At 44.4% G+C, this 9,820-nt stretch overlaps 1 protein-coding gene across 7 annotated transcripts in view; it reads right to left on the bottom strand.

The window, feature by feature from the left end:
• Positions 1–9,820, bottom strand: part of LOC149301812 (uncharacterized) — a 59,478-nt gene that overhangs the window by 49,068 nt on the left and 590 nt on the right. For all 7 annotated transcript variants that reach the window (XR_016272144.1, XR_016272147.1, XR_016272146.1 and 4 more), the window contains exons 2-3: positions 8,480–8,601; positions 4,864–4,960 (exon numbers count right to left, since the gene is read on the bottom strand). Coding sequence is in view for 1 of the 7 variants with exons in the window: in XM_089483372.1 (XP_089339498.1) it covers positions 4,864–4,960; positions 8,480–8,571 (189 nt within the window). In the remaining 6 variants the exon portion in view is untranslated. The remainder of the gene's footprint in view (positions 1–4,863; positions 4,961–8,479; positions 8,602–9,820) is intronic.

The following is a 9,820-nucleotide window of genomic DNA, read 5'->3' as shown; positions in this document are numbered from 1 at the left end:
ATCATCAGTGCTTTCATCCCAGAGCATCGTAGGCATATATGTGCATTCAAAGCTCCTCTTAATTTATGGCAAACCCATGGATTTCATAGGTTTTTCTTAGACAAGGAAGACCCAGAGGTGGTTCTGCCACTTCCTTCCCTGCTTGGCCATGGAAACCCACCTTGGGCAAGTCACACTCTCTCGGCCTCAGGAGGAGGCAAAAGCAAAGCACCTCCGAACAAATCTTGGGGGAAAAACCCATGATAGGTTTGCATTATAGGCAATGTCTCGAAGGCCCACAACAAACAGGCTCAGTGGAAATTTGGGAGCTGGCAGTGGTGGGGATGCCAAACCAGCCCCCAAATACGGCAGGGCTGATGTTTTCTTGGCTCTGGAGGCTGTTTTGAACACGATGTCCCCTTGGAGAGACATTCCAGAGCCCTGAATCAGCTCTGGCCTGTCCGGACCAGATCCAAGGTAAACAAGGAAGGCAGCCGAAATGGCATTCCAGCCTGGCTTATTATACCTGAATGCACCCAACCCAACATTTCGGGGAAGGAGGAAGGCATGTTCCAACATGCTGGAAACTGGTGTGTTTGTGTAGCTGTCCCTGAGCCCCCAATTCAAGCAGCCCCCCCTTTCAAATGCATTTCTTCTCTTCCTGCTCCCATCTGAGGAATATATAGAATACGTATCTCCAGTTACTGGAAAAGAAGGGAAAGTTTTGACTTTCTTTTTGAGGTGGAGAAGTAAAGGGACCTAAGGACAAAATGCTCCTGAGCATAGAGAGAGTGCCTTTCCCTTTTGAAAGGGGTCACCTCGCTTCTTCAAAGCATTTGTGTTGTGTTGTTTTCGTATGACTTCAGGTTCTTGATGTCTTGTGCCTTCAAGTCTTATGGCAACCCTCAGGTCATCCTACTGTGGGGTTTTCTTGGCAAGGTTTGTTCAGAGGTTTGCCCTTGCTTTCCTCGGAGGCTGAGAGAGTGTGACTTGTCCAAATGAGTTTCATGGCCAAGCTGGGAACCAAACCCTTGTCTCCAGAGTCGTAGTCCAACCTTCAAAACCACTATGCCACACTGTACCTTGCATTCATCTCATACCTGTGGTCAACAACGCAATGCATTGCTACAATTCCCCTGAACTCATTAATGCCTTTTGCACCAGGTTTGAAATACTATCATGATAGTGCAGTTTGCACAGATTAGATAAGCAACACCATATCTCCAACTGTCCCCATTTGGCATGGCTATTCCCAATTCATCCTCTGCCATTCCAATTTCTCAGCTGTTTATAAAATGTCCTGGTTTCTCCCTCCTCCTCCCACTTTCCCCCTTTCGCCCTCAGCTTTTGTCCTCATTTGCTGCAAACTGAGCCCCAAGTGCAAAAGTGGTTTGCGCTCCATCCAAAAGGATCCGATAATCTTGAATCTGGTCCCTGCCTCGCTGCACAATGAATGCCTCTGAATGCCACACTTTGCATTTGGAGATGGCAACCAAACCTTGCATTCTCCATTTGAAAAAGATTGCCAGCCTGTGGGTGTGCCAGCAAATATGTTGGGTTTTGGGTTGTTTTGCCAGGTCGGCTCCCTCCGCCCTCTCAGTCGAGCCACGTCAAGAAGCCACGAAGGGTGCGTGGGCGGCAGGGAGAGGAAACTGCGCAGAGAGTTCAGACGCCCTGACAGATATGGAGTAGAAATCATATCACTTTGGACTTTCCCCCATTACATGTTATTGCCTTTTGTGTCTCTGCCAACGCACTTCAATCCTGGCAGTGCTCAAGTCTCCTGGATCTGAAATCTGCTTTGCCTTGCCAAAATAAAGGCAACCACCAAAGCCACCCTAAATCTCACCTTGGCCTCACTCTGCATTCATCTGCACTGCAGAAATAACGCAGTTTGACACCACTTTAACAGCCATGGCTCCATGCTATTGGAATCTGTAGTTTTGCCAGCCTTCCCTGCCAAAGAGTGCTTAGGCGAAACGAAGCTCCACATCCCAGGACTACAGGAAGGAGCCATGGCAGTCAAAGTGGTGCCAAACTACACTATTTTTGCGGTGCGGATGCAGTAGTTTTGTGAGACATTTATGTTCCCAGGATTCCCCAGAAATGAGCCAGGGAAGATAAAGCGGTCTGAAACTGGATTATTTCTGCAGTGTGATAGTTTGGAAGACAAAATGGAAAGAGAATATAGAATTTTTATAAACTGCATGACTACAGCTGCAAGGGTGAAATATGCAAAGTACTTTGTTGTTGTTGCTGTGTGCCTCAGAAGAGGTTTGCCACTGTCATCCTCTGAGGCTGAGAGAGTGTGACTTGCCCAAACAGGGCAGAAAGTTATTGCCGAGCTAGGAATCGAACCCTGGCTTCCAGAGTCATAGTCCAACACTCACAGATATCAAAGCGATCCCTTATGAACCAGGAAAAACAGACCCGAGCCAAAGGATTGTTAAGCCAAATCATAAGGGTAAAAGGTTTACAAAACATGGCTTATAAAGGGAGTAAAGCCACCTTCAAGGTCTCTCCCAGAGATAATATTGTACCCGGGCAGCAATTCAAGTCGAAGGCAGGTTGGCAATGCCAGGCTGAGCTTGGAGATTCTGGGCAAAGGAGCATAAACACCTCCATAATCTACTGCAATGCCAGCGTTGTTGGTTCACACAGTCCTTGGTTTGCCATGCCAGGAATAAAACCTTAGACCTCAAGCTTCCAAATTGCAGGAGAAGGGAAAATCCCACTTTTTGCTCTCAGATTGGTCTGGTTCTGGTTGCTGGCTCTTCCACACTACACACTTATAGCACATTGTTGTTGTTGTTGTTGCTGTTGTTGTGTGCCTCCAAGCCATTTCTGACTTACAGCAACCCTAAGACGGCCCTATCCTGGGGGTTCCTCGGCAAGATTTGTTCAGAGGGAATTTACCTTTCCTGAGGCTGAGAGAGTGTGACTTGCCCAAGGCCACCCCAGGGTTTCATGGCAGAGCAGGAAATCGAACCCTGGCTCTCTAGAGACATAGTCCAAAACTCAAACCACTACACCACACTTAGCAAAGTTAAAATGTTGGAAACCCATTGGCAAGACGCAACTCATTGCTGGGAGTGTGTTTGTACGTGAAACTGGTTCCATTTCTGTGAAGTCAGCAGCCCCATTGTGTGTGTGTTTGGTTGTGGAGGTAGTTGTTTTTATGGTCCCAAAGAGCTCTAACACAAGCAAGGGAGCAAAGCTAACGTCAGCACGCATGAGAAGAAGGACGGTGTGTTCCTAGCAAAAACCAACAAACATTTGCACGCGTAGCTGAGCGATGGATTGTCCCGTTTCTGCTGGGTGAACACCATCAGGACCAGACTTGTGGGACCAGGCCTGGCTTGCATAACCATTTCCCCCTTAATGTGGGGCTGCATGCACCAGCAGACATGGACTCCAAAACTGGAAAGAGCAGGAGCATTAGCCACCCAAGGCTAGGCTGCAGGAGCTGAGATGCCCCCAAAATGACCAGGCGCCAAGCATCAGGGCCACCTTGGCCCCATTCACGCTTATTTCCGTTACATTCACACTCACCCCAACTGCAATTGGTGCAGTTTGCAGAGGAAGGGGTGAGCGAAAACCCACTTAAATGGTGCATTTGGCACCAGAGCCCTTAGCAGTTCTTTTTTATTTTATTTTTTTTATAATTATTTTTATTTACATATAGTTAACAAAGATACCAACAAACATTATTTATCAATTAAATGGATCATATCTGTACATTAAATGTCCTTGATCCTATAAGATTACATAATAAATCCTATAAGATTGCACAAATTTTTAAGAGTTATACTTCTCTATACCATGTATCCATTATTATCTTTCCAATCTCTAAATTATTTTAATCGTTTAACAAAAAAAAATTCCATTTCTTTTGGTATTGCTGTATTGTTTTACCATTCATTATCATGGAGAGCTTATCCATAAGTGCAAATTCATATATTTTATTATTCCATTCGCTTATTAAAGGGCCTTTGGGCTTCTTCCAATATCTTGCGTATACCAGACGGGCAGCTGTAATCATATATATTAGTTTGCTAATTTCCTCATGATTCAATTTAAGATCACTAGTATCAATTATGTTTAAAAGGAGTAATTCGGGAGTGTACGGTATGTATTTTTGCATATACTTTACCATATGTTTATGAATGCTCTTCCAAAACTTTTGTATTGTTCTACATTGCCACCACATGTGGTAAAAAGAACCGGTTTTTTTTTTACATTTCCAACATTTGTTGCTTCTAGATCTTTTAATTTTAGCTAGTTGGATTGGTGTCACGTAGCATCTGTAAAACATTTTAACATAATTTTCTTTTAAAGTAGTACATTTTGAGCATTTCTGTATATTTCTGCAGTTCTTTTTTAGAGAACCGTAATGATCCAAAGCTCCAATAGTGTGAGTAAGCTATCAGATTGATTTGGATCGCACCGCCACCATTCCAGCAATGCCGGCACCTCCGTTTTGACCTGGAACAGTGGTGAATGTGAACGGCAGCTAGGTTTAAATGCCACGGAGAGATTCGCTGGCCTAAAGATCATGGGAATCAATTCACAGATTCAAATCTCTCTGTGCGTTTAATGTTAAGTGTGAATGAGCCCCCAAACTTCAGTGTAGATAATTCCTCCAGAAGAACTAACAATTTAATCCCCTCCGACTGTTCACAGATGAAAGGCTAGGGCACAAAACCTGGAGTTTGTAGTTTGACCAGGTCTTGAGCCTTCTCTGCGCAAGAGTGTCACCAAAACTACAAATCCCAGGATTCTGTAGGATGGAGACATGGCAGTTAAAACGGTGTCAAACTGCATCATTTCTGCACCCATATTGACCTGCTCTTCTTTATGTGAGTGTGTGGTGTAGGAACTTACCCCTCTTCGTTCCATGTTCTTTCGGCCTCTGTTCCCAAATCTTCCATTAAAGAAGTCATGCTCAGGAACACATTCACTGCATTGACTGCAGATATATCTGTAAATGAATTAATATAGTTGAGACGGTTTAGCTGAAATGGAAGGGGACTAGAAAATCGTCTCGTCCCAACATAAGGACTTGAAATTTAGTGTTTTATTAGAAAAATTAAAGAAGAAAATGGAGCTCTTCTGCTTCCCCCCCAAATTATGTACCTTTATGCCAGTTTTATCTGTTTGTGGGATCCTTCCAGCCCAATAATACCCCTTCTGGAAAGTATTCAAAGATATAGCCATGTTAGTCTATAGAATCAGTACGTAGAAAGATCTAGTAGCACCTTTGAGACTCAATAAAAGAAAGAAGTCGGCAGCAGGAGCTTTTGTAGACTTAGAAGTCATGCTGCCAACTTCTTTCTTTCAGTCAAGTCTCAAAGGTGCTACTAGATCCTCCTGGAAAGGATGAGCCAGCTTTTGCTCTGGGAAGTCTAGTGCCTTCCTCCAGTTTGGCTGTAAGGTATACTGCCTCTGAGCATGGAGGTCTGGAAAATAAGTCAGTTTTCTTAGCTAGGTTTGGTTCCTCTGTTGAGTCCAGATATGGCATCAGGAAGATTTTCTGTGTGCCCAAGGAAGGGCTGGGTTTACTCAGGTGTGTGAGAAAACCAACAACTCTGCTGAGCGCGACTTTCGATTTTCGTTATTCACCTGCTTTGGGTCGAGCCCCAGCTTGGTAAAAAGGCAATACAACCTGCTATAATGAACCTCCGCCAACAAGATTGGAGCCATTAAGAATTGTTTTTCCTCTCCACCCTGTAGACTATGCCCATTATAAAAATGCCATGTGGTTCATACCCTACAGAAAAACCCCAAACAAACCATGCACTTTGAAACAAAATTGGAAACTACTGCCAACACAGAGGTGCATTTATACTGCAGAAAATCAACACAGATCTCAGACGCTGCAACTGTCCGGATTTGGCATGGATAGTTCCCATTACTTCCCTGCTTCCCATTTTTCCAACTGCTTTTAAAATGTCCTGGTTTCTCTCTCCAGCTCCCACTTCCTTCCACTGCTGCAAATTGAATTCAAAGTGCAAAAGGAGTTTGCAATCTCTTAACTTGAAAGGAGAGACGAGGGAGTGAAATCTTGCCCTTTCCAGGAGACTCAGGCAAAAGCAAAATGCTGCAGCCTTGTCTAGTATGCATGCTCTTCCCCATTAATATTATATCTGCCATCCTGACCACACTGCGATGTTGAGTGGCTGCACATAGCCTATTTTTCATCTCTGATATGTTGCAGAGTATGGGATCTTCAAAGACACACATAAAGAACAATAGGGTGCGGCTCTCACTCACCTGCAGGCTTCACCTGGCAAGAGACGTGAAAGTGTGTATACATCACACATTGCCCATGGTCAGCTGGAATAGCACCTGCCTGACCATGTGCTTGGCTTGGCATGTTACTTTCTCAGTCTTACATTTACCTTCTGCATCTCTGCTTCCTCCATAGCACCCAAGATGACTCGTGGTCAGGGAACACATACATCCCTTTGTTGCAACTGGTTGCACTGGTTGTTGCTCTGTTTTTTAGCACAATTGCTGGTGATGACCTATAGAGCCCTACCTGGTTTAGGTCCAAGTTTCCAAAGGGGTGCATACCCTCCAACATTTCACAAGTGAAAAGCAAAGACATGCATGGCCAAGCAATATTGCAGTGTGTTCAAGACGGCAAATATATTCCAGGGGAGCCATGTTGGCCATAGAGCAAAGTACAATAACACCCCAAATCCACAGAACAGGCAACCAAAATGCACATGTGTTTTTGTGCATTTTGGTTGGCTGGTTAAAAGTATTGCTGTTTTGTGGATTTTGGACGTTACTATACTAGATGGCAAAGTATGTAAAGAGATCCTGAAGCACCTTTGAGTCTAACTGAAAGAAAGAAGTTGTCAGCATGAACCTTCCTAGACTTAAGCCTACTTCCTCAGATGCATATTATTATAATAATAAGCAGCCTCAGCCAGAGAACGTGACTGAAAGAGTTTTGGAGATGAACCCAATTGCCTTCAGATTGCCACACTTGTTAAATCTGCAGAGACCCACTGAACAGCCAGCAGCTTTGTGTACGACGGACCCCAAATATAAATCCCCTTCAAACCTGATTCAAAGTTTTGCAGCTGTTTTGCAAACATTGAACCCCTTGCCTTTGTCACTCCAAAATCAACCGCCTTTCTGAGGCCAGTGGCTGCCCAGAATGCGGTTGTACTGGTTGGTCTGGTATGATCAGGTGGCTGGCATGTTAAGTGGCATGCTCACATTTCTCAGATGCCAGGCATAATCAGGTGGCAGTATGCGTGAGTTGTTTCTTCAAGGTTCCCATTCTCTATGTTTCACCCTCACATACAGACACACGTGTGTTTAGGACATTGCAATTGAGCATTTGGAGTTCAATAAATCAGTATCAAGAGGTATCTTGTAGCACCCTGGAGACTAACTGAAAGAAAGGAGTTGGCAGCGTGAGCTTTCGTAGACTTAAGTCTACTTCCTCAGATGCATTTGGTGAAGTGAAACCAGGGACAGACACATATATGCCATTAGTGTGTGAGAATGTCAATTTGAATTCAAAACCCTTTGTGTACGGAAACGAAGAAGCAAGTCCTGTTTCATGAAAAAACAAGTCCAGTCCATACAAGTTTCATACACAAAGGATTTTGAATTTGAATTGACATCCTCACATACCCATGGCATATATATGTCCGTCCCTGGTATCTACTCCACTAAATGCATCTGAGGAAGTAGACTTAAGTCAAGAAAAGCCCATGATGCCAACTTCTTTCTTTCAGTGAGTCTCAGAGGTGCTACAAGATCTCTCTACAGACTGATTCAACAGACGGACACAGCTATATATCTTTGAATTAATTTACAAAGATATAAGTTCTCAACTGGAATCCGTCCCACGTTTCCGAACCTGCAGAAAACAGGCCATCCTTTCCTTCTGAGCATCTCTTTTGAGCATCTGTGCCAGTGGATGCATGGAGAGGAATTGTGCCAGGCAGTCCCTTGCACCATTTTGCCCCGGAGAAGCTGGCAGTGTTTCTCAGTCGTCTCAAACCCCGCAGTGTTTCTTTGCAAAGGGTGCCGTGCCACCATGGACAGAAGACCCTTTGTGCTCACCAGCCTCCCCTCTTTGCCCCCAATGAAGGCCTTCCTTGTTCACGTTTCCTGCCCTAATCTGACACCGGACTAAACTGGCTGGATGTTTCCACACTTTAAATCCTTCCCCTGCAAGGAGATGTTTCCTCCTCTCGCACCGAAAAGGGCAAAAGCCCACCGTGAATGTGCAAAGCAAGCAGACTTTGGCCAGGGGATCTCATTTACTGCTGTCGTTGCATGTCTTTGAATCGCTTGGTAGTCTCAAGGCTTGACCAACGGAGGTCCCTTGGTTTGGGATTGCCCTTGAGGACTAGCTGCAAAGGCCAAAGATTTTTGTTTTCCAGGCTGTCAGTCGACAGTGTTGCCCAACACTGAAACAACATTTCCTTGCTAAAAAGTTATTTGTAATGCAAATGATGCAACGACTTACCGCACATAAACATCGATAGGCACACCCCGACTCTTTTGCTTAAGTTCTTCATCTTTTAAAACATTAAAAGCATCAGGGCTCAACCAGTTCATGGTATGCTGCTTTGCATCTTCTTCCAAATCCTAGGAAGAGGCAGGAAGGCTGTTGTTAGGGTGCGGAAAAGGCACTCTGAATATGTTCACAGCATTATCTGTCTTATGAACCCTGGCATTGGAAAGAAGCATTGGGGGACTGTGTTCAGTTTTAAAAAGCTTAAATATATAATTTTGCATTTAATATCCTACAGAAGAAGGTATGTGCTGTGTTTCTTTACGTCATTTCTGACTTAAATGTATCCCTCGAACCGTCCCAATTTGACAATCCCAATCCTTTACCATCCCATTTTCTCAGCTTGCTTCAACGGCTGCAAACATCAGGCAAAAGCAAACTGCTGCATCGTTTCCTAGCTTCCTCGCTTGTACCTTTTGCCATCTTGACCACACTCTCATATTGGTTGTGTCCCCTGTTGTATCTTTGAAATGCATCGTTCATACATATATTTATCTACACACACAAACACACGCTATTTCCCCCCAGTTTGTTTGGTTGCAACTCATATGTCGCAGCTAGTTCTGCCTAGCAACCGTGACAGTCATAGCAAACATTTCGGGGAAATCAGCTTGCGTGCTTTTTTTTCCCCTTTGGGGTTTTTCTGCAGAAAACCACATTCTTGCAAGAAACAAAATACTAAGAACTTGCATAAACATGCTGACATTCTGCTTTGCAGCTCAGGACAAGGATGGACATGACAGGGCTGCAAAAAGAGGGGTATAGTTATGGGGAAAGGAGGCAAAATAGGGGGATTCCCCCCCCCAAATAAATAAGAATTTGGCCTTCCGAAGTGAGCATCCCTTCAGTCCTACAATTTATAGCATTGCGGTAATGCAAAAGTTAAGTTTGAGCAATTGGGGTTTCAGGATGCAAACCAAAGGGGAAGGCAAGCGATCCAGGGAAGAAGCCATTTTTCACTGCCTTGCTCTATCTATATCTCTGAATGTCCTCGAAATGTAGGACATGCCCTGGACAAGGAGGATGCCTGGTGACCCCGGTTGCCACTACGAATCAGACTGAAGACTTAAGGCTGTTAACATTAAAATTATTAGCACAGTGGAGTTTAGCTAGCTCTGAACAAGCAGGCTTAGGCGCAGAGGTAAAAGCAACTACAGCAAAAGAGAGGACCCAAAAAAGAGCTGATCTCTTTGTGTCAAATATCAATTCATCGCGCTTCCTTCCGGCTTCTGCTGCACGAGAAACCTCTTTGCAAAAACTGAGAATGGCAATTTGCAAAACCGTGAGCCTCGA

Source organism: Sceloporus occidentalis, unplaced genomic scaffold (genome assembly GCF_023333645.1).
Source record: "Sceloporus occidentalis isolate IW3139 unplaced genomic scaffold, rSceOcc1.0.p SCAF_20, whole genome shotgun sequence".
Lineage (NCBI taxonomy): Eukaryota > Metazoa > Chordata > Lepidosauria > Squamata > Phrynosomatidae > Sceloporus > Sceloporus occidentalis.
This window is presented reverse-complemented; position numbering and strand designations above follow the sequence as displayed.